Source organism: Fistularia commersonii, chromosome 15 (genome assembly GCF_037954325.1).
Source record: "Fistularia commersonii isolate RoL2024-O1a breed Wild chromosome 15, RoL_Fcom_v1.0, whole genome shotgun sequence".
NCBI lineage: Eukaryota > Metazoa > Chordata > Actinopteri > Syngnathiformes > Fistulariidae > Fistularia > Fistularia commersonii.
In genome coordinates, this window is record NC_141298.1 from 9,122,929 (window position 1) to 9,147,579 (window position 24,651).

Genomic DNA, 24,651 nt, shown 5'->3' on the forward strand with positions numbered 1-24,651 from the left:
CTGCACCCTACTTCCATGAGTGACACTAGATCATGGAGGTAGACTATGAAAATTCTGAGGTCATTCAGGGCTGTTTGACCACTACTATACAATGGCAATGACTATTGTGCAAGAGCAGATTAAACGTGTGCATTATGAAATGTATGAAATTGTAAATGTAAATAAGGTACGAGGAGGAGAAAGACAGGGAAGCTGCTTTTAAAGCTCCCCAAGAAATCGGCTAACGTTTTTTTTTTTTGTTTCCCTTATAAGCTTTCTGCATACTAAAAGATTTTGTCATCAGCCTCTTTTTCTGTCAGATGTTTTAATTCCACACAGCTAGTTCAAATGGAGGAGTCAAAAGTTCTTGGGGTTGTTGAACTGAAAAAAAGAAAACCTATTCTATCCAGAAGCGTCAGCTTCTGCCCCAGAGTTGTAAAAGCAATTGACCCCCTCTTGCTACCCCTGAAAGCAACTACATACCATCCCCCCAGCAGAGCGCTCAAACGTGTGCATAAACAGGGTTTTCCAAAAAAAGAAAAAAATCATGGCATATTCTTCTAATCACCCTGCATTTGGAAATTTTCAAATTTGTAGAATTAAAGTTTGACCAAGTTTGCGCAACATTGCGTTGTGTTCCCTCCAGGAGGAGCTGACATGTTATTGGCTTTTTGAGTGTTGTCGCTGTGAAATGGGTGTGAGGACTAAACTCATAAATGGCTTGCGAAGCCATGTGAGCCCTGCAGACCTGCTCTGCTCATAACAAACTGTTCAGGGTGAGAATTAGTCCGGGGCTTTGCAAATGTAATTTCCAACCATGACCTGCCTTCATTGCTCAAAGAACTTCAACAGGAAGAGCAACCTTGTGCTTTTACACCCTAATTTCAAAATCATATTGCTTTGTTTTCTCAAAGGTTTATGTAAATGTTTACTTATGGATAGTTTTTCAGCCAACTTCACTGCGGGAACCCAGTATCAAGGGTTGATAGAAGGAATCTTTATGCTGACTCTGGTTGAAATGCCGCTTTGTGTGTTTTTTGTTATTAACGCAGCCATGTTGTACACCTTGAGGAGTAAGCCAGTGTTTCGTGAAACCTCCCGCTACATTCTTCTGTATAACCTTCTTTTTTCAGACACTGCACATCTGGTGATTTCCCAGATATTGTACCTTTTATCTGCTTGTAGACTATATTTGACCTATTCTGTGTGCAGCGTTCTTGTCATGTTCAGCATTCTATTGAATGAAGTCTCTCCCTCAACGCTGGCAGTGATGTCTCTGGAGAGATACATAGCAGTGTGCCACCCGCTGAGACATGCCGCCATTGCAAACAGCAGGAACACGGGTATGGCTTGTGTTGCTGTCTGGGCCTTTTCTTTGCTCAATGTTATCGTTCGAGTTCTGTTGCTTTTGGAGTTTCTGTTGGAGGAGTTGGGGAGCCTGCAGATGACAGAGTATTGCTCAAACGGAGCACTCTTGATTGGGTCAGTGTCTGGCAGCTACAACCAAGCCTACACGTCTTTTCTTTTCTTATCATCAGGCGTGGTGATCATTTCTAGTTATATCGGTGTGATCTTGGCAGCCAGGTCAGCCTCCACGCACAAAGTTTTGGCCCATAAAGCTCGTAAAACACTGCTGCTGCACATGGTGCAGCTGGGACTCAGCCTCTCCTCAGCAATGTACTCTAATGTAATTGAATTCATCACAGGAATAGTGCAAAGATTAACACTTGTGCGTATAAAAATTATCTTGTACCTATTCATATTTTTATTCCCAAGGTACTTGAATTCTCTCATCTATGGCCTCAAAGATCAGACCATCAGGCCCGTCCTCATTTACCACCTCTGCTGTGGATTGAATTTAAATAATCAAAACCCAAGCTAAAATAATTCATCTATCCGTCTGCATGGATTGCAAGTTTGAATGTTTGCTTTGTTGACTTGGGTGGAGAACTAGGTGTTAATACTTGAAAATGGCTCTATTTATGATTTTTTTTTTTGTTTCGTGAAATCAGGTAATATCCAGTTTCTTTATTTTTTAATAATTGTTCTGCATCGCAAAAGAGAAATGTAGATTTTTTTTTGTACTTGAGTCAACCCTCTGTCAGTATAGTCACTCTAAAATGCCTCTTATAATCATGTCCATATTAAATATTATAAGAAAATAACCTTAACATGCTCTGTGAAAAGTGCTTGGAGATAAGCTTTCAACTGCTGATGTGAATAAAATTGAAATGAATTTAATTCAACCTTTTATTTTCAGTATTAAAATACATCTTTTCCTATTGCTGATGCAAACAATTTTTTCATCTGTTAAACCCTTGAAACCCATGCAAGGAAACCCTTCCTCTGTGTGACTGCCTCTCTTGCTTCAGACATACAGCAGTGGGTTTAACACTCATCATGGCCAAAGCTTCAAACTGATGTTTCACAACAGAGGTCTTGAAATAGGGCTAATTTGCACCCCATGTGCATGTTTTTCTCCAAGACCTGCAGAAAATCCATCCTATACTATGAGTTTCAGTCTACTGGGGCTTGGCCAGCAGGCTGCTGGATGACACCTGATTTGACAACTCTTAACCCGAGAATCAAATTTTGTTAAATTAATGACAGTCAATCCTTGATCTTTAGGCTGGTGTTGCCTGATCTGGTCCCATGTTTAATGTGTCCGCCCCATGTTCAAGAAAAGGTGCAGTACAGCTAAATTATGCTAAGCAAGAAGTACAGGAACAAAACACTGCTGGGGTTTGTCACGGACGAAAAATATGAAGGTCGAAAGGAAATTTGGGGGATTTTACTAGAGTCGCAGCGTGCTCTCATCTTCTTGATCATTAAGTGTAAGGCTGTAATCTGAGCTGTTTTTGGATCCCTTCTGCTAATTTTGGACTTGCAACAATAACAAACATGTTTGATATCATCGCAAGTCTTTTAGTGTTTACGGTGACATAAAATAATCAACAACCACTAGATGAGGTCTAACAAAACCAGAAACGGGAAACCTAGTAGACAAACAATAACCAGAGCGGTATTGACGTCGGTATGGGTGAACAAGAACGGTGAAAGACATCGGAATCATTATGGGCCGTTTAGAAAAAGGAGCGGATGGTGGAGCTCTGGGCAGAACAGCCCAGCTTGGACGATGTCAACTCTCTGACTAATCACAACCGAGTGGAGAGGAAAAAGCAGTGGACTGAAATATCACAGGCTCTGCAAATACCAAGTTAAAACATTGCGTGGTTGGAACAATTGCTGAAAGATCTAGTTGTAGTCTTTTAAATGGTGGTCCTGCAAGATTCACTGCCTTTGTAAAATTCTCAATCCAAGACAATACTGTGACTAAATTCTTGTCTTTAGATGTGAGCAGGTGTGAGATGATTCTTTTCCAAATCCTTCCTGTCTTCTGATGTATGGGTAGTATACAGCTCAGAGAGAGGAAGGAGAAGGAAACCTGCTTTTTAAAGTTCCCAAAATAACTGTGACCTCTGTATTTTCTTTTGTTTGCCTTTATACGCTTTGTATGTGCTGAAAGAGTTTGTCATCAGGCTCTCTTTCTGTATTCAGATATTCAGACATCTTCGTTTCTCACAGCCGAAATTCAAATGGAGATGTAAAAAATTAAATTTGGTATTGTTGGATTGAAAGAAAAAAACATTTATCCTCAAAGAACAACAAATATATAGATACATATGTCACGTATGCTCTATACGATATACATAAAACAATGTTTACACACATTGTCTATCTATTTTCTTATTGCCAGTTTAAATTTATATACAACTGCAGCCTCGGTTGATTTACAATAGCATTCATATATATTAACTGCTTCATACTGCGAATCGATGATACATTCATTTGGATGACATCATCCATCCGAATGAGGGCTCGAAGTGTGAAAACACATTCGCCAGATAGCGCAAATGGCTAAAAAAAATTGAAACAATTCAAAACAAAATTGGAGGATTGGCCTTTTTAAAATTTATTATAAGGAAAACCTAGACGATAAAAAGTCTAGATAAAAAGACTGGATGATTAAAGTCTCATCCTATCTTTTAGTTTATTCATAGTCTGTCATAATATTTCCACTGAGATCTGTGATAAATTGTGAACAATTCCTGTTGCGACAATTATATTTGGTTTAAATTATGCACTCATGAATGGAAAAAACTATCAGTAATAATTGCGCAAAACCGATTCCCATTAAAATAATCCTGCCTCTTGATGCCTTTAGATGCAGGCCGCTCTTGGAATGTTGCTTAAGAAATAAAGCTTTTATCGCAAAACCCTGATGGGAAGATACTATGGAAAATATGAACACTTCCATGTGATATGATGAATCGGAACTCAAGATTGTAGCCACGACACCAAATCAGGCCATCCTGACCTCTATGCCACACCAGTGAGATGCATAAGCCCTGATGTGCTGGAAGTGCCCAGACATTTTAAGCGTCGCGGGATGAATCCCAGCTGCACCACGTGTGGTCACCTCCGCTAGGAATTCAGGCAAAACTTTGTCAGGGTCTTCCAAATAAAAAAATTACCAACCAGATTTTAAATATTTCTCAAACATGTCTACATGCTCCTAAATACAGGAATCTCCACAGTCCAGGTCAACGGCGCTCTGCCTCTTCCTGCGAAAATGCTTTATTACGGTGTGACACTAAGACACCCGACTATATCAGCCCTTTACAAAAGAGAAGAGATTATTCCTTTAATTTTTCCTTTAACTGTCCAAGTCTGATCGAGTTTGCGTGGTCCATTGAGAGGAACTGGCACATTATTGGCTGTTTGAGCGCCGTCGCTGTGAAATGGGTGTGAGGATTAAACTCATAAATGGCTTGCGAAGCCGTGTGAGCCCTGCAGACCTGCTCTGCTCATAACAAACTGTTCAGGGTGAGAATGTGTCCTGGGGCTTTGCAAATGTAATTTCCAACCATGACCTGCCTTCATTACTCAAAGAACTTCAACAGGAAGAGAAATGTTGTGCTTTTACACTTTGATTTTAAGATCATATTGATTTTTTTTCTCAAACGGTTTATTAAATGTTCACTTATGGATAGTTTTCCAGCCAACTTCACTGTGGGAATCCAGTATCAAGGGTTGATAGAAGGAATGTTTATGCTGGCTCTGGTTGAAATTCCGCTCTGTGTTTTCTTCGTTATTAACGCAGCCATGTTGTACACCTTGAGGAGTAAACCCGTGTTTCGTGAAACCTCCCGCTACATTCTTCTGTATAACCTTCTTTTTTCCGACACTGCTCATCTGGTGATTTCCCAGATATTGTACCTTTTATCTGCTTGTAGACTATATTTGACCTATCCTGTGTGCGGAATTCTTGTCATACTCACCAACCTGTTGAGTGAAATCTCGCCCTTAACGCTGGCAGTGATGTCTCTGGAGAGATACGTAGCAGTATGCCACCCGCTGAGACACGCCGCCATTGCAAACAGCAGGAACACGGGTATGGCTTGTGTTGCTATCTGGGCCTTGTCTTTGCTCAATATTTTCATTCGAGTTCTGTTGGTACTGGAGTTTCCATTTGAGGAGCTTTGGAGTCTGCAGATGACAGAGTATTGCTCAAACGGAGCCCTCTTGATTGGGTCAGCGTCTAACAGTTACAACCAAGCCTACACGTCTTTTCTTTTCTTTTCATCAGGTGTGGTGATCATCTCTAGTTATATTGGTGTGATCTTGGCAGCCAGGTCGGCCTCCACGCACAAAGCTTTGGCCCATAAAGCTCGTAAAACACTACTGCTGCACCTGGTGCAGCTGGGACTCAGCCTCTCCTCGGCAATGCACTCTAATGTTATTGAATTTGTTGCAGGAATAGTGCAAAGATTAACACTTGTGCGTATAAAAATTATCTTGTATCTATTCATATTTTTATTCCCTAGGTACATGAATTCTCTCATCTATGGCCTCAAAGATCAGACCATCAGGCCCGTCCTCATTTACCATCTCTGCTGTGGATTAAACTTAAATAATCAACACCAAAGCTAAAATAATCCATCTATGTCTGCATAGATTGCAAGTTTGAATGTTTGCTCCGTTGACTCGGGTGGAGAACTAGGTGTTAATATTCGAAAAAGGCTCTCTCTATGGTGTTTTTTTTCTTTGTTTTAAGAAAGGTGATATCTGGTTTCGATGTTTTTTTTTTTTGTTTGTTTTTTTTTTACTTGAGTCAATCCTGTCAGTATAGTAACTCTAAAATGCCTCTGATAATCATGTCAATAATATTACATAACATTACAATCATCTCGCAGACACTTTTAACCAAAGCGACTTACAGTGGAGATGCCGGGGATTTAACCCAGGACCTCATACATACAAAGCCACATATTATTACCCATATTAAATATTATAAAGAATATAAGTGTGACATGCCATGTGAAAAGCTTTCAACTGCTTTGTAAATAAAATTAAAATGAATGGGCTTAACTTTTTTTTATTTATTTATTTTAAGTATTAAAATACATATTTTCCAATTGTTGATGCAACCGGAATTTTTCATCTGAGAAACACTTGAAACCCATGCAAGGAAACACTTCCTCTATGTGTGATGCCTCTCTCTCTTTGGACATTCGGCAGTGGGTTCAACACTCATCATATACTGTGTTTAGGTCTCAAATTGCGGAGAGATCTAGTTGTAGTCTAGTTGTAATAACCTTGTAAGATTCACAGCTTTTGAAAAATGTCAGTCTGAGATGAAGCTGTGACTGAAAACTTTTCTTTCAATGTGAGCAGGTTTGAGATGACTCTTTCCATGACTCTTTTTGAAATCCTTCCTGTCTTCCGATGTATGGATAGTATACGGCTCAGGGAGGAGAGAGAGAAGGAAATCTGCTTTTAAAATTCCCTAAAATAACTGTGACCTCTGTATTTTGTTTTGTTTGCCTTTATAAGCTTTGCATGTGCTGAAAGAGTTTGTCATCAGGCTCTCTTTCTGTATTCAGACGTTTTCATTTCTCACAGCCGGACTTCAAATGGAGATGTCAAAAATTAAATTTGTGATTGTTCAGTTGAAAGAAAAAAATGTTTATCCTTAAAGAAAAAAAAATATTTAGATACCTATGTATAACATATGCTCTATATGATCTACAAATAACAATGATTACACACATTGTCTATATCTATTTGCTTATTGCCAGTTTCAATTGATACACAAATGCAGCCTTGGTTGATTTACAGTAGCATTCATATATACACTGCTCAAAAAAATAAAGGGAACACTTAAAAAACACATCCTAGATCTAAATGAATGAAATATTCTTATGAAATACTTTGCTCTTTACACAGTTGAATGTGCTGACAACAAAATCACACAAAAATGATCAATGGAAATCAAATGTATTAACCCATGGAGGTCTGGATTAGGAATCACACTCAAAATTAAAGTGTAAAAACACACTCCAGGCTGATCCAACTTTGATGTAATGTCCTTAAAACAAGTCAAAATGAATCTGTGTTGCTTCCTGAGTGAACACTATGATTTCACAGAAGTGTGATTGACTTGGAGTTACATTGTGTTGTTCAAGTGTTCCCTTTATTTTTTTGGGCAGTATATATTAACTGCTTCATACTGTAAAACGATGATGGATTCATTCGGATGATGTCATCTCCCCCGAATGAGAGCTCGGAGTGTGAAAACACACTGTTACCTGACTGAAGAAAATTGAAACATTTCAAAACAAAGTTGGAGGATTGACCTTTTTAAAATTTGTTATAAGGACAACTTAGACTTTAAAAGTCTAGATAAAAAGACCTGAAAAATAAAGTCTTACCCTTAGTTTATTCATCACCATATTTATTGATAATATTTCCACTGAGATCTGTGATAAATTGTGAACAATTTCAGCTTAAACAGTTCTATTTTGTTTCAAATACGCACTCATGAATGGAAAAAACTGTAAGTAAAAAAATAATTGCGCAAAACTGAATCCCATTAAAATAATCCTGTTTCTCAATGCCTCTAGATGCAGGCTGCCCTTGGAATGTTGCTTGAGAAATAGTTTTTATTACAAAGCCCTGATGGCAAAATACTTTGGAAAATACTAACCCTTCCATGTAATATGATGAATCGGACCTCAAGAATCACAGCCACGACACCTGATCAGTCCATCCTGACCTCTATGCCACACCAGTGAGATGCATAAGCACCCTGAATACTGGCACATACATTCTCCCCTCCACCTCCTGCCAACCATGGCCTCACCCTCACCTCGACCAGGTGCAGGGGGAGTTCTCCAGGTTGAGCCATAGCAAAACCAATGGGCCGGACAACATTAACCCCAGCTATCCTGGACAATCCTTCCCAGCCCCTTCATGACAAGCTGTGGCTGATGGGAAGCTAATTTTACCAATGGCTCATCCCACCCCAATGCAGAATTGAACTCTTCAGACTCTATTTTACACTTGTGATTGATGTTGTCACTCTGTTTATGTTGTCGTTTAGTTTTGGTTGTCTATTTTTCACGATTACTGTCTTTTTCCATTCTATTATTCATTCTGATCCTTGATGTTTTGTTCTCTCTGCTATCTATTTATTTGTGGATGTCTTTGGCTATTTTCTAACTGTCTTCTAATTGTCTCTCCATTTACATTTACATTCATATTCATTTACACTGTAACTGTTATGCTGCTGTAACAAAAGAATTTCCCTGATCGATCAATAAAGTTTATCTTATCTTATCTGATCTACTCTGTCTATTATCTTAATATGCTCTCAGTGCTCAGACATTTTAAGCATCGCAGGATGAATCTCAGCTGTACCAAGTGTGGTCACCTCCGATAGGAATACAGGCAAAACTTTGTCAGGGTCTTCCAAATAAAAAAATACTAACTTGATTTAAATATTTCTCAAACATGTCTACATGCTCCTAAATACAGGCATCTCCACAGTCCAGTTCAACGGCGCCCTGCCTCTTTCTGCAAAAATGCTTTATTACAGTCTGACACTAAGATACCTGACTATATCAGCCCTTTATGAAATAGAAAAGAATATTCCTTTAGCTTTTCCTTTAACCGTCCAAGTCTGATCGAGTTTGCGTGGCCCATTGAGAGGAACTGGCACATTATTGGCTGTTCGAGTGTCGTCGCTGTGAAATGGGTGTGAGGACTAAACTCATAAATGGCTTGCGAAGCCGTGTGAGCCCTGCAGACCTGCTCTGCTCATAACAAACTGTTCAGGGTGAGAATGTGGCCGGGGGCTTTGCAAATGTAATTTCTAACCATGACCTGCCTTCATTGCTCAAAGAAACTTCAACAGGAAAAGAAATGTTGTGCTTGTTCTGATTTTAAGATCATATTGATTTTTTTTCTCAAACGGTTTTGTAAATGTTCACTTATGGATAGTTTTCCAGCCAACTTCACTCCGGGATCACAGTATCAAGGGTTGATAGAAGGAATGTTTATGCTGGCTCTGGTTGAAATTCCGCTCTGTGTTTTCTTTGTTATTAACGCAGCCATGTTGTACACCTTGAGGAGTAAACCTGTGTTTCGTGAAACCTCCCGCTACATTCTTCTGTATAACCTTCTTTTTTCAGACACTGCTCATCTGGTGATTTCCCAGATATTGTACTTGTTTTCTGCTTGTAGACTATATTTGACCTATCCTGTGTGCGGCGTTCTTGTCATACTCAACAACCTGTTAAGTGAACTCTCGCCCTTAATGCTGGCAGTGATGTCTCTGGAGAGATACATAGCAGTGTGCTACCCGCTGAGACATGCCGCCATTGCAAACAGCAGGAACACGGGTATGGCTTGTGTTGCTGTCTGGGCCTTGTCTTTGCTCAATGGTATCTCTCGAGGTCTGTTGCTGCTGGAGTATCCATTTGAGGAGCTTGGGAGTCTGCAGATGACAGATTATTGCTCCAACATAGCACTCTTGATTGGGTCAGCGTCTAAGAGTTACAACCAAGCCTACACGTCTTTTCTTTTCTTATCATCAGGTGCGGTGATCATTTCTAGTTACATCGGTGTGATCTTGGCTGCCAGGTCGGCCTCCACGCACAAAGCTTTGGCCCATAAAGCTCGCAAAACGCTGCTGCTGCACATGGTGCAGCTGGGACTTAGCCTCTCCTCGGCAATGCACTCTGTTGTTGTCAAATTTGTCGCAGGAATTGTGCAAAGATTAACACTTGTGCGTATAAAAATTGTCTTGTACTTATTCATATTTTTATTCCCTAGGTACATGAATTCGCTCATCTATGGCCTCAAAGATCAGACCATCAGGCCCGTCCTCATTTACCATCTCTGCTGTGGACTAAACTTAAATAATCAAAACCAAAGCTAAAATAATCCATCTATGTCTGCATGGATTGCAAGTTTGAATGTTTGCTCCGTTGACTCAGGTGGAGAAGTAGGTGTTAATATTCGAAAAAGGCTCTCTCTATGGTGTTTTATTCTTTGTTGTACGAAATGTGATATCTTGTTTCTATGTTTTTTAATAACTGTTATGCAGTTAAAGAGAAAAATGTTTTTTTTTTTTTTTTTTTTTTGAGTCAACCCTCTGTCAGTATAGTCGTTCTAAAAGTCATGTCCATATTAAATAATATAAAGAATATAACCTTGACCTGCTCTGTGAAAAGCGCTTGGAGATAAGCTTTCAACTGCTTCTGTAAATAAAATTAAAATGAATGGAATTCACCCTATGTGAGCTTAAATTTTACTTATTTATTTAAGTATGAAAATACATCTCTTCCAATTGTTGATGCAACCAGAATTTTTCATCCGAGAAACACTTGAAACCCATGCAAGGAAACACTTCCTCTGTGTGACAGCCTCTCTCTCGGTCATACGGCAGTGGGTTCAACACTCATCATGGCCGGTCTCAAAATTTCTGAGAGATCTAGTTGCAGTCTAGTTGTAATGACCTTGTAAAATTCACAGTCTTTTAAAAATGTCAGTCTGAAACGAAGCTGTGACTAAAAACTTGTCTTTAGATGTGAGCAGGTGTGAGATGATTCTTTTCCAAATCCTTCCTGTCTTCCGATGTATGGGTAGTATACGGCTCAGGGAGAGGAAGGAGAAGGAAACCTGCTTTTTAAAGTTCCCAAAATAACTGTGACCTCTGTATTTTGTTTTGTTTGCCTTTATAACCTTTGTATGTGCTGAAAGAGTTTGTCATCAGACTCTCTTTCTGTATTCAGACGTTTTCATTTCTCACAGCTGGAATTCAAATGGAGGTGTCAAAAATTAAATTTGCTATTGTTCAATTGAAATAAAAAACATTTATCCTCAAAAAAAAAATCAAATATATAGATACACATGTATAATGTATACCCCATATGATCTATGTATAACAATGTTTCCACACATTGTCTTTATCTATTTGCTTTTTGCCGGTTTCAATTGATACACAACTGCAGCCTCGGTTGATTTACTATAGCATTCATGTGTATTAACTGCTTCATACTGTAAAACTATGACACATTCATTTGGATTATCTCATCTTATCTTATCTAGTCTGTCTCTTATCTTAACACGCTCTAAGTGCCCAGACATTTTAAGCATCGCAGGATGAATCCCAGCTGCACCACATGTGTTCCCCTCCACCAGAAATACAGGCAAAACTTTGTCAGGGTCCTCCAAATGAAAAAAATAATACCAACCAGATTTTAATGTTTCTTAACATGTCTACATGCTCCTAAATACGGGAATGTCTACAGTCCAGGTCAACGGCGCTCTGCCTCTTCCTGAGAATTTGCTTTATTACAGTCTGACACTAAAACACCCGACTATATCAGCCCTTTATAAAGTAGAAGAGAATATTCCTTTAATTGTCCAAGTTTGATCGAGTTTGCGTGGCCCATTGAGAGGAACTGGCACATTATTGGCTGTTCGAGTGTCGTCGCTGTGAAATGGGTGTGAGGACTAAAATTATAAACAGCTTGCGAGGCCATGTGAGCCCTGCAGACCTGCTCTGCTCATAACAAACTGTTCAGGGTGAGATTGTGTCCTGGGGCTTTGCAAATGTAATTTCCAACCATGACCTGCCTTCATTGCTCAAAGAACTTCAACAGGAAAAGAAATGTTGTGCTTTCACACTTTGATTTTAAGATCATATTGATTTTTTTTCTCAAACGGTCTTGTAAATGTTCACTTATGGATAGTTTTCCAGCCAACTTCACTGCGGGAATCCAGTATCAAGGGTTGATAGAAGGAATCTTTTGGCTGATTCTGGTTGAAATGCCGCTCTGTGTGTTTTTAGTGATTAATGCAGCCATGATGTACACCTTGAGGAGTAAACCTGTGTTTCGTGAAACCTCCCGCTACATTCTTCTGTATAACCTTCTTTTTTCAGACTCTGGACAACTGGTGATTTCCCAGATATTGTACCTTTTATCTGCTTGTAGACTTTATTTTACCTATCCCGTGTGCGGTGCTCTTGTTATGTTCAGCAGTCTGTTTGATGAAGTCTCTCCTCTAACACTGGTGGTGATGTCTCTGGAGAGATACACAGCAGTGTGCCACCCGCTGAGACACGCCGCCATTGCAAACAGCAGGAACACGGGTATGGCTTGTGTTGCTGTCTGGGCCTTTTCTTTGCTCAATGTTATCGTTCGAGTTCTGTTGCTGTACAAGTTTCTGTTGGAGGAGCTGGGGAGCCTGCAGATGACAGAGTATTGCTCCAACGAAGCACTCTTGATTGGGTCAGTGTCTGGCAGCTACAACCAAGCCTACACGTCTTTTCTTTTCTTATCATCAGGTGTGGTCATCATTTCTAGTTATATTGGTGTGATCTTGGCAGCCAGGTCGGCCTCCACGCACAAAGCTTTGGCCCATAAAGCTCATAAAACACTGCTGCTGCACATGGTGCAGCTGGGACTCAGCCTCTCCTCGGCAATGCACTCTGTTGTTGTCAAATTTGTTGCAGGAATTGTGCAAAGATTAACACTTGTGCGTATAAAAATTACCTTGTACATATTTATATTTTTATTCCCTAGGTACTTGACTTCTCTCATCTACGGCCTCAAAGATCAGACCATCAGGCCCGTCCTCATTTACCATCTCTGCTTTGCACTAAACTTAAATTATAAAAACTGAAGCTAAAATAATCCTTCTGTGTCTGCATGAATTACAAGTACGGAATGTTTTCTCCATTGACCTGGGGGGACACAAATTTTTAATATGTGTTAATACTTGAAAAAGGCTCTATTTATGTTTTTTTTTTTTCTGAAAGGAGGTGATGTCCAATTTCTATGTTGTCTCTAAATTTCTCTGCACACACAGCCAGTCGCTCTATTTTTTCCCATAAACCATTGTACAGTTCCACGAATGATCATGTCATAGCATAAGAGAAATGTAGATTTTTTTTTTTTTGACCCCCTGTCAGAATTGTCCCTCTAAAATGCCTCTGATAATGCATCCATATTAAAATATGATAAAGAATATACCCTTGACCCACTCTGTGGAAAGTGCTTCGGATAACCTTTCAACTGCTGACATAAATAAAATCAAAGTTATTGGAATTCACACTTTGCATCTTAACGTACATTACCTTTATTTAAAGTATGAAAACAAACCCTTGTAACCCATGCAAGGAAAGTTCCACTCCCTGACTGCTTCAGCCTCGGACACACTGTACATCGGGTTGAAGACTCATCCTGACTGCAGCGGAGGAGAGGTTGAAATGTGGCTAATTTTTTGCACCTCATGTCTTCAAGCTCCACCGGAATGGTGGAGAAATTCTTTGAAGGTGTGAGTGAATCTCCAAGACCTGCACAAAATCTTACGCTATGCGTCAGTTATAGTAATAACTAGTCTACCGGGTCTGGGCCAGCAGACTCCTTGACCACACCTGCTTCAACAACTCCTAACCAAAGAGTGAATGGTTGTGTCTATGACGTAAATGAGGATGAGATGAGGCTACTATCATGCACTGATGAAGGAACATGAGACAGAAAACACAGCGAATGTCTTCATTGTCTCTTTCTCTAAGAGAACTGGTCTGATTTTACATGAATACAAGGTTTACTGGCCTGCGCTCGTCCCTCATGGCTCTTTGACACATCTGTCTCTTCTAAACCAGTTAAACCCTCTTAATGAATTCATTAAGGTCATTCATTTGAATTTTTCACATTTTTATCATATCTTCTTGCATTTATATTCTGCTTATTGTATTATTGCATTTTAATGTTCTCATTGTTTTCTGCTATGACAATTTAATTTCCCACTTAACATTACTAAAGTCATCCATCTGTCTAGCATTGATCTCCAAACAATTTTCAATCCATCTCTGAAAGACATCACTCACCACACACACACACACACACACACACAGTTTGCACATCGAACCCAGTCCAATATTTAATGTTGTTGTGATGACTGAGTGTATCTGCTCATTTTGTTTGAGCTCTTTTGAGTTCCTGTTTTTAAAAATTATCATTTTTCATTCCTTAATTTCATTTTTTATTTTTCTTCATTCAAATTCATATATTCAAATATGCAGTCTGGAAAAGTGTTTTCTCCGTAAAATGTTTTTTTTTTTTTTGTGCTATCCACAGTAAAGCCAGATTATAAATTATTATCATGAATATTTCAAATAAATATAACTAAGAAATGAGTGAGTCAAATCCTGTCAGATTTAATAACAGTCACTGCTTTGGGTCAAATTAAGCATCGAGTACTAAGATATGATTCTTTGTATTTTTTTCTGTTTTTTATTAAAACTGGACGCTGGATGGCGCCGCGGCTCTGCAACGAGGTAAACCGTGTCCGTGCTTTTATTTTGAAAGGAAGAAGGGAAAGGAAGTGTGCATCTTATTGTTTTATTTTATTTTTTTTATCTCCTCCTCCTCTTCCCCTCCCCTTATTCGTTTCCATGGTGCAGATGATGGAGTCTCAATGCGAATATTTCATGTATTTCCCGGCGGTTCCCATCACGGATCTGTCGGACCCGGCCCGTTACCGCACCCTGCCCCGCCGGAGCCACCTCTACCTGGGGGAGACGGTCCGCTTCCTCTTGGTGCTGCGCTGCAGGGACGCCAGGGCGACGCCGACCGAGCAGGGCCCCGGTAAGAAGCGGGAGGCGGAACCGGAGGATGCCCGCATCCGGTAATGGAGGCAGGGATGAGAGGAAGGCGTTTATGTAGCATCTCTATAATATCCATCAGCTTAACGGTGAGAGCGATTATTATCTATAGCTTGAATTATTTATAAACCCCGCAAAACCTGATTCCCCTCCATAGTTTAGCCGTTGAAGACAAAATGAGATTTTGTACAATTGTTAATGTTGGGCCTACGTCACAATTTCGGTATTAACGTAGAAAATAATTGGACTAAAAACGTCATTGTGACGTCAGAATTATTGTAACTATAGAAACAAATGTGCATGCAACTCATAAGAATAAGAACAACTTTATTTATGTCGAAGGAAATTGTTGTGCCAGAGTTTCAAGTAAAATATAACAATAATAAATAATAGTAGGAAATTATGTAAACAGTAAAAAAAAGGGGGGGTAATAAGAGATACAAATAAAACTATAAAGTGTCAAAGTCAAGGCTATAAAGTGTTTTAAGGTCTTAAGTGCAAAGATTTGAAGATTCCCTGCGGCTGAAGGAAGAGGAATTAAAAATAATGATGTGTAACATTGATTTACTTTAAAACTGTAGGTCTAAAAACAGGTTGAAAAATAAATGTGAACATTTACTTTTTTATTATTTAAAATAAAAACTCTAATAACCAGTCTTTTTATTTACAATACAAGTGAAAACACACGGTACATAGAAGGGAAAGAATTATAGCCAAGGGCAGAAAAAAAAAACACTTATTAAATTAAGGTTAAAAGTTACAGATGAAAAAGTAAATGAGTGATAAAACCAGTCACAGTTCAACAAGTTAAATGACGGGGGTGATCTTTTGGGAGTTTGCATATTCTGCAAAAAGAAGAGACCATAAGACCAAGAATGGTGGAAATCAAAAATAAAATGAGTAAGAAAATGGGTAGATGTCCAGATAATGGTTGAAAGCTTGGAAAAGTCTTGTTAAAACAACTTGAGAAACCCTGACTCTTGTTGAACTGCTTTGAAAGACAGTGAGTGTGTGTGTGATCCCACAGTGGGCAGTGACTGCACAGGCGTCGGTTTCGGGACGGAGTCGGCCAGTAGCCGAGCCTGGAGGGAACTGGCCGGCTCTCTGTGCGCGGTGGCCAGCGTCAGCCCCGGTGAGAGCAGCCGCCACCGAGGAAGTCAGCAGCACCACGACTATCAGAGCGGCGGTGAGGGCAGCGAAGATGGCGAGGAGGACTACATCGCCGCGGCGGAGGCCGCTATTGCGGCGCTCGGCAGCAGGGTGGATTCTAGATGTCGGAGCTTCAGGGACTGCAAGCCTCTCCTCATCCACAACTCAACAGGGACGGCATCCAGGGAGTTCTACAGGGCACCTGTTCAGGTATACTGTAGTTGATCTGAATCAGAAAAACCTTATTTGTCCCAGAGAGGCAATTGGGTAACATGCTCAGATCTTGTTACTATTAAAAATGGTTGCAAGAGAGAAGAAAAAAAAATGTATGGCTCATTGATACAACTAGACCCTGTTTCCCTGTTTCATCTCAGTCTCCTCTGGATGAGCCGGTGGTTTTGACAGATGAAGTGATCTTTCCCCTCACAGTTTCTCTGGATAAACTCCCGGTCAGCACCCTAAAAGTCAAGGTAAGGAAGAGTTTACTCTGCGTCCTTTCGGATAAAGAGACAAATAACGCATTAGAGGGGCGGTTTGGCACGGGGGGTAGAGTGAACATCCTTAAAACCGAACATTCCTTGTTGGATTCTCACCTCCTACTAGTTTGTCAAAGTGTGAGGCACGACACTGAACCCTGACTTCTCATCTATGATGGGTTAAATGTAGAGGACCATTTTTCCACAAGGGATTAATAAATTTAAATTAATCAGGGTTTTTTTTCTGGGACCATCTGTGCCGTTCATCTGTTTAAATAGAAAATACTGAGAAGTGTGTTTGTCGTGGGGGTGTTATTTGTGTCCAGGTGATGGTCACAGTGTGGAAAAGGGAAGCGGAGAAAGCCGAAGTGCAGGAGCTCGGCTACCTTAGTGTCCTCCAGCAGCGCGAACCAACGCACACCTTCAGGCACGACTTGAACACCTTCAAGGCCCAAGGTACAATTCACACGGATATGAACACACACAAATACAAATACACACATTTTTTCTCCTAATTCTGGATACCTTCATGCATTGAAGTATTACAAAAAGTTGCCAGCCCTGTCTTTGCTATTTCTGGAGAGTATTTTCTCATTATTTTGTGAAAAAACAGGTGTACACACAAAAGTAAATAGAAAATTTCTGTACTGAATGGTCCAAATAAACCAAACACGACTGCTTTTAACAGTTAGCAGAAATTTAAATGCATTATTGCCGAAAGTAAAATGCCTTTGATATGTTTGTGAAATTAAGCAATTCAAAGATGTACAGATACACAAACACATATATATATATGTATAATCAGAAATTACAGTATATATATATATATATATATATATACTGCTCAAAAAAATAAAGGGAACACTTGAACAACACAATGTAACTCCAAGTCAATCACACTTCTGTGAAATCATAATCAGGAAGCAACACAGATTCATTTTGACTTGTTTTAAGGACATTACATCAAAGTTGGATCAGCCTGAAGTGTGTTTTTACACTTTAATTTTGAGTGTGATTCCTAATCCAGACCTCCATGGGTTAATACATTTGATTTCCATTGATCATTTTTGTGTGATTTTGTTGTCAGCACATTCAACTGTGTAAAGAGCAAAGTATTTCATAAGAATATTTCATTCATTTAGATCTAGGATGTGTTTTTTAAGTGTTCCCTTTATTTTTTTGAGCACTGTATATATATATCATGTATGTACCCATATATTCATTTATTTATTTATAGTCGGTGCGGCTTATTTTCAGGTGAACTCAATAGAAATCCTTTTTTATGAACTGTACCTGTTGAAATCAAATCAAATGAAATTCTTAGGCCGTTGGCAACTTTAATGGTTTTAGTGTGCAGGAGGAAGATGAAGATAGCAATCATCTGGAGTAGGACAAAGCAGGGATAGAAAATGGATAGATGGATATTTATGATTAATCTTTTTCATCAGCCATATAACAGTCACAGTTCATAAAAGAGCATTTCTATTGAGAGCACATGAATATAAGCTGCTGCAGCCAAAAAAAAGTAAATGTGTACATATATGAGATATAACACAAAGAAAAGTCCATCCATCCGACCTCAGAATTTCACAGTGATTTCATTGGTCTGATGTGACGAAGCTGAATGTTTTGGCGGCATGAAGTTCGTTAGCCATAAAAAATCCATAAATAAGCTGCATCATTGTTTAAGCTGCAGTGTTCAAAAGGTGAAAAACGTAGCGACTTACAGTCTGGAAATTATGGTACACATACATACACATGCAAATACATATAAACAACAGTTTAAGAGACAAACTGTCTTTAGATGTGTTTGGCCTTTACTCAGATCTTACATATACATTTGCGTATGCAAATACATTTACATATAGACATACATATACATATACATATACATATACATATGCAGATAAATCAACAGTTTAGGGAGACATACTATTTTTAGATGTTTGACCTTTACCCGGTTCTTGTCCACAGTGAGCACCACCCTGACAGTCCTTCCGCCACCCACCATCCGCTGCAAGCAGATGACCGTCTCCGGAAGGCACCTCTCCGTCCTCAAAGGTAGAGAAAGGTGGCTCTCTCTGGTTAACAACCACGACCAGGGGCCAGATCCACGTCTAGTGTTTTAAGACAATTCATTTTTTTTAAAATGGATGAATAAATCCATACCTGAAAATAAGTGTTTAGTTGATTCTCTTTAGCAGATTATGTTTTATTCGATTGAATATTACAGGCAGTTTATGAAGGAAAACAAATAACTTTTTTTTTTTTCGTTTTCGTTCCTCACAGTGCTGAACGAATCATCCCAGGAGGAGGTGAGCATCCGGGACGTTCGAATCCTACCAAACCTGAACGCCTCCTACCTCCCTGTGATGCCTGACGGCTCCGTACTCCTCGTGGACAATGTGTGGTGTGTAGACGAGTGTGTGTAATGGTATGAGAGTTGACCTCTGTCACCTGTGTTGATTTCAAACTTTGTAGATCATTACATTTCTTTATGTTATATATTCATCATTTTAAGTTCTTCTTTATGCTGTATTATCATAAAACATAATACTTATTCTGTTTATTTCTCGTGCGCTGAATACATGAATGAATGAATGAATCAGTGAATGCACGGTATCCGTGGTTTGTCTTGTGCCACAATTCTGATCAGTGCTGTTGCACGTCTGGTTTTCAGCCACCAGTCTGGCGAGGTGGGCATGGCGTCTTTCTGTAGGGTGGACAGCCTGGCCAGTCGCCTTCCGAGCATGCTCAGTGCTCTGGAAGAGCAGGACTTCCTGTTCCAACTGCACCTCAATGACACGCCGCAAGACGAGTCCAACGAGGTTTGTGTGTCCTTGAGTAGGTTTAAAAAAAAGTTGTACAGATTTTAATAATGCAGTTACAGATGGTGACATTGTCATTTCATAACTTTCCATTTTATCACAGCTGTGACCGATCATGTACTTTCAGGGGCTGGAGGTGCCCCTGGTTGCGGTCCTGCAGTGGTCAACTCCCAAGATGCCCTTCACCAACTGTATCTACACCCACTATAGGTAGGAAAGTAGCATTCAATCCCATCTATTAACAACGGGTGAAATTTTATTTGCACACCCCTGTATTCCTCAGGTTGCCCAGTATTCGCCTGGACAGGCCGAGGTTTGTGATGACAGCCAGCTGTCCAAGCACCGTCCGTGTGAAGGAGCACTTTAAGGTTAAATATGTTCTGCTCAACAACCTGCAGGATTTCCTGGCCGTCCGGCTGGTCTGGACTCCAGAAGGTCAGTGTGCGGAATCTCTTCACAAAATCTTCGTCACCAAATCAGTCAGACACTGATCTACATTTACAGATGTTCTTGAGGTCTCACGGAGACATTATCCAATTTCGTGAAACTTTGAAACAGCAGACTTGGTTTAATGTAGCTGTCCGAGAGCTGCTCTGTCTTCTCTGGTTGATCCTTTCTATGCCTGTGCAGGTCGAGGTCAGAGTGAGGACACCACGCTGGCGGCCGTGGTCTGCCATACACCTCTGAGTAACCTCGGTCACTGTCGGAAAGGAAGCACCCTGTCTTTCAGCGTGGCATTTCAGATCCTCAGACCAGGACTGTACGAGGTACTGAACGAAAACGAGGTTGCAATACTTTGTTTACCACTGGATTTAAGGCCATAAAAAACCTTAAATGCATTAATAAATGAAATTTGGATCCGAATATAGAGAGTAGCAGCAGACTGATCTGTGCAGTTTAGTGCAAAAAAAACAGTTATTAAGTAATACCGTACAATTGCAGGTGAGAAGATGCAGTGGATTTTAAAAAAGTCAGTGTAAACTATATAATACAGTAGCAGCAAGATGGATTTTACTGTAACTGTGGAATAAAAGCAATAGTGCAAAGTGCAAAAAATAGTGTAATATGTTGTCAGAGTCCAGTATGTTAGGGGCCGGCAGGGGGTGTGTGTGTGGGGGGTGGGGGGGGGGGGGTGGTAGGTGGGGGTTCAGCATCCTGACAACCTGCCCGCCTCATATGTAAATGCAATTTTGTCACTTTTTTACTTACACTTAGCTTTTTAACCACATTTTGGCAAAAGTCATCTAAAATAACCTTGCACAACGCAGAGTTCTATCTCGACGGAAAAACATTTATGGTTTTGATGGGAAATTAGATAAATGATGAAAGAAAAAATGACTGTTATGCCCACTGTGTCCCCCTAGCTCAGTCAACACATGAAGCTTAAGCTGCAGTTCACCGCCTCTGTCACTAATCCTCCCCCTGATGCCCGTCCTCTCTCACGTGAGTAAAACCTTTTGTGTTAGTTATAGTCAAAACTAATAGAACGCTGCAAAATTCAACATGTAACCAACTATATTTACCAAATTTTCTGTGGAGAAAAAAACAACATACTTCATAAAACACTGTTTTTGAGAGGTTTTTTTTAAGAAATTAACTGACTGACAGGGACCGGTGGCCATCCATGTGAAATGTTTCACGTACAGTGTTCCTCATATTCTTGAAGGAAAGTGTATTATGTTATGACTCATCAACACAGGTAAGAACAGCCCATCCAGCCCAGCAGTACGAGACCTGCTGGACCGGCACCAGGCCAGCTTGGGTCGCTCCCAATCCTTCTCCCACCAGCAGCCGTCCCGCTCTCATATCATGAGGTACGACGGGGTTAATGTCACACAGCAGGAGCCTTGCCTAAGGTTTTTTTTCTGTTGGCAAACCCACACTTCTTATCTAAATGCATGGGAAAAAATGTAAATTTGAGCTTATATTTATAAATATGATAACAGTTTGCTCCAAAATTGCTCCTCGGATGGAATTTCATTCTTAATTTGAGACATTTGACATTGCAATGAAGCAGATGAAGGATGGGTGCGTTAAGTCTGAGAATGTTCACAGGAAATCGATGTCTTTGGGATCGCTCTGGCAGAAAAATCTTAGCTGAGTTGTTAGAGGTCCCCTCCCCCCTATTTCAAAAGTCATCGAGGTCACCGGAGACGTGCGTGTGCATTGGTGTGCATGGCTGCACTCACCCATGAATTTCTTCGAGTATGTGTTTGTTCCTTGCTAATTTTGGAAGCACTTACTGAAATAGTTCTTGCATGGACAGAAATGACAACATCGGTCTTCAGAATTTTGTTTAAAGCTGTTGAAAAAGGGCATTCAATTGAAAAGAAACTTTAGAAGGAGGGCAAGGAGACAGTAAGAAAAACTTTTTTTTTGTTTGTCAAATGAATTACTTTTTTGTTCATTTTAGTCTCTGATTAAACAAAAAATGAAAATCTTATCTTATCTTATCTTATCTTAAGATAAGATAAGATAAGATAAGATAAGATGGTCCAGGTTCAGTCCCACCACCAAGCTGGCTTTCCTCACTATCTTGTTGAGCCTATTGACCTCACCAGTCCTGGCACCGCCCCACCAGCACACTATACCGGAGAAGAGTGTGCTGGCTGCCATAGACTGGTAGAAGGTCTTGAGGAGCCTGCTACAGATGCCAAGATGATTGAATCCTCCACACCCATGTGGTGCATGGACGCAAACTGAAGATAGCTGGTCTTTCAGGTGCTGGAGTGCATGTCTCTTGAACGACTTCATGACATGTGACCTTTATGCCACCTGCCCGTAGTCATTGAGAGCACTTGGATATCCCTTCTTGGGTACTGGGACAATGCAGGAGGTCTTCCGGCGGTTAGGAACCTTCAGCAACCTAAGAGAGAAGAAGAGGTGCTGGAAGACCACCAGTGCACTCCTCTTACTCATGCTCGAAGCAGCAAATAATAAAAATGCAACTGACCTTTGGTTAGAAAGCATCTAATTTTCATTGTGTGTGTGTGTGTGCGTGTGTGTGTCAGGACTGGCAGTGCCATGGAGCGACGGGCCATTACCCCCCCAGTGGGTTCACCGGTGGGTCGTCCACTGTACTTACCCCCACAGGACAAATCTCTGCTGTCGCTGGACAAGATCGCAAAGAGGGAGTGTAAAGTATTGGTCGTAGACCCTGTCAGCTCGGAGGGAGGAAAACAAAGAAGGATTAATCTCTCCAGCTAAAAACTGAGAAGCTGCTTTGGCAAATGTTTGGTATGCTCCTTTCCTCACCGCTGCACTCAAGTTATTTTTGGACACCCTGTGAATTTTTACGTTCACTCAGCGTAAAAAGCATCAGCTGTAATAACAGCAGACTGAGAGATTACACATTTTGTATTATTTATTTATTATTGCCTTTAATACTGGGACACAGTTACATTATTGCTTTATTTAAAAACATTGTAGGGGGTCTGTGGACGCAAGAAGTCAAAGATCTGCGTCCTTGTTAATCCCTAGTTGGTGGATGCTTGTTGTGATCTGTAGATCAGATGAACACACTTGGGTAATTTTATTTTTATTTTGTTACTTTTAAAAAAGAGACAAAGGGAGAGAAATGTGCGAGGATGTAAAATACCTTCTTTGCAGAATTGATCAGCTAGACTTCTCACTCGTTTGATTTAGGAGAAAGAAGAAAAAGATGTGAATTGTTATGTTGCCATGTAATATCACACTTCTCTATCATGTATTCTGTACAAACTGGATCGGTTTTAATCTTAAAATCGTACAGGAATAGACGGTTTGTCTGGACAGTATCACAAGAGCTATCAGTGTGTTCCAGTATTATCAGTCAGTATCATAGAAGTGTTTTTTTGAAATGCAATAAACCTTAAATGCTGCTCTGTTTTAATATTTGTTTTTGATGGATTTTAAAGAATTGTACATAAAGGAGCCTATCCAAGCATCACGTGTGGAAATCAGCGGCCATGGTATCCATTTGTGTATAAACTCGGTATAATATAGCATATATGAGAGCAACAATATCGAGCCAACAACGTTGGGATTTATGTTTATACTTGTTTTATGTGTGAGTTCGGGGTTGCTGGGATATATGTCGGTGTGGCTTGGGGTACAATGAATTCTGATTATCTTTATCCTGGAATTGCGTGGCTGTGGCCAGCAACAACCATTGTCTATCAAACAGACTTTGTGCCGATTATACATAACAATATAAAATTATATTATTATTCTCACGAGTTCGGCGGTTCCATAGTGTAGCGGTTATCACGTCTGCTTTACACGCAGAAGGTCCTGGGTTCGAGCCCCAGTGGAACCACGTCACCTTTTGAGATTCGGACAAAACAAAAGTGTGTTTCTCGAACATTCTCTGGAATTTTAACTTACTGGATTTCACACACAGCCTATATTTACACAGCCTCCTTACACAGAAGCGTCATAATTAGGTATGACTCAAGTGCATGCTTATGCATTCGGGCCTATCAAAAGTTACATCATATTAGGTAGAAAACAAATTGATAGTTTTTACTCCTTTCCAAGTTTACTACAATTACAAGTATATTCGATCAAAGCATTTTTTTTGTCATGGTGTTTACAAAATTGGAGATGCCGGGGATTGAACCCGGGGCCTCATACATGCGAAGCATGCGCTCTACCACTGAGCTACATCCCCATTTCATGACACGATGATACAAAAACGTGGATTTTATCTCGGACAAACCCATTGTGGTGAGGTGAAAAGCTAATATTTTTGGTGTTAATCCTTCATAATTAAATTCAAATTATCAGGACCTAACTTGAAATGTCCATTTGAGGACTACGGTGTCCTCACAAAACACCCAGACCTATACCAATGCTAACGCTAATCCAATTCGACGTCCTACTTTTTCTTAAATGTACTAAGACATAAAACAAAATATTAGGTGTAGTACGACTAAGACATATTACCTCGCAATTATATCATATTCGTTTCAAATTGTCGCTTTACTGTATCGTTAGTATTTCAAATAGCTTTCTCAAACCTGTTTCGACCGTATAATCGGTTTTAATTGGGTTACGTCGCCCCCTGTCGGTCACACGCGGTACCGCATTGTTGTGCTGATCACTGATATTCCAGGTATCTGGTGGTTTTGTCTTACTGAATAACAGTCTAATATAAGATTAAAACGCTAAATCATGGATGAGCCATTTATCCCGTTTGTTTTCTCTGTCATAT

General features: G+C 40.0%; 5 protein-coding genes and 2 non-coding genes across 7 annotated transcripts; 6 read left to right on the top strand and 1 right to left on the bottom strand.

The window, feature by feature from the left end:
• The first annotated feature begins 997 nt into the window (after positions 1–997).
• LOC147226380 (odorant receptor 131-2-like) lies at positions 998–1,861 on the top strand. The gene is made up of 2 exons (XM_086160386.1): positions 998–1,656; positions 1,756–1,861. The coding sequence occupies exons 1-2, from the start codon at positions 998–1,000 to the stop codon at positions 1,859–1,861; spliced, it is 765 nt and encodes a 254-aa protein (XP_086016512.1).
• A 3,188-nt stretch (positions 1,862–5,049) lies between these two features.
• LOC147226381 (odorant receptor 131-2-like) lies at positions 5,050–6,301 on the top strand. The gene has a single exon (XM_086160828.1). It carries the CDS (start codon positions 5,086–5,088, stop codon positions 5,971–5,973), a length of 888 nt encoding a protein of 295 aa, XP_086016954.1. The 5' UTR covers positions 5,050–5,085; the 3' UTR covers positions 5,974–6,301.
• A 3,075-nt stretch (positions 6,302–9,376) lies between these two features.
• On the top strand, positions 9,377–10,417 carry LOC147226382 (odorant receptor 131-2-like). Its single transcript, XM_086160387.1, has 2 exons — positions 9,377–10,059; positions 10,159–10,417. Exons 1-2 carry the CDS (start codon positions 9,377–9,379, stop codon positions 10,262–10,264), a joined length of 789 nt encoding a protein of 262 aa, XP_086016513.1. The 3' UTR covers positions 10,265–10,417.
• Positions 10,418–11,953: 1,536 nt separating this feature from the next.
• LOC147226383 (odorant receptor 131-2-like) lies at positions 11,954–13,429 on the top strand. The gene is made up of 2 exons (XM_086160827.1): positions 11,954–12,818; positions 12,918–13,429. Exons 1-2 carry the CDS (start codon positions 11,959–11,961, stop codon positions 13,015–13,017), a joined length of 960 nt encoding a protein of 319 aa, XP_086016953.1. The 5' UTR covers positions 11,954–11,958; the 3' UTR covers positions 13,018–13,429.
• A 1,308-nt stretch (positions 13,430–14,737) lies between these two features.
• On the top strand, positions 14,738–23,317 carry LOC147226384 (trafficking protein particle complex subunit 14-like). The gene is made up of 13 exons (XM_086160193.1): positions 14,738–14,987; positions 16,032–16,363; positions 16,528–16,623; positions 16,956–17,085; positions 18,604–18,690; positions 18,919–19,039; positions 19,310–19,457; positions 19,585–19,667; positions 19,741–19,892; positions 20,088–20,224; positions 20,822–20,900; positions 21,157–21,271; positions 22,469–23,317. Exons 1-13 carry the CDS (start codon positions 14,795–14,797, stop codon positions 22,662–22,664), a joined length of 1,869 nt encoding a protein of 622 aa, XP_086016319.1. The 5' UTR covers positions 14,738–14,794; the 3' UTR covers positions 22,665–23,317.
• A 364-nt stretch (positions 23,318–23,681) lies between these two features.
• Positions 23,682–23,754, top strand: trnav-uac (transfer RNA valine (anticodon UAC)). The gene has a single exon. It is a non-coding gene; the product is annotated as a tRNA-Val (tRNA).
• A 282-nt stretch (positions 23,755–24,036) lies between these two features.
• trnaa-cgc (transfer RNA alanine (anticodon CGC)) lies at positions 24,037–24,108 on the bottom strand. Its single transcript has one exon. It is a non-coding gene; the product is annotated as a tRNA-Ala (tRNA).
• Between the last annotated feature and the right edge of the window lie 543 nt (positions 24,109–24,651).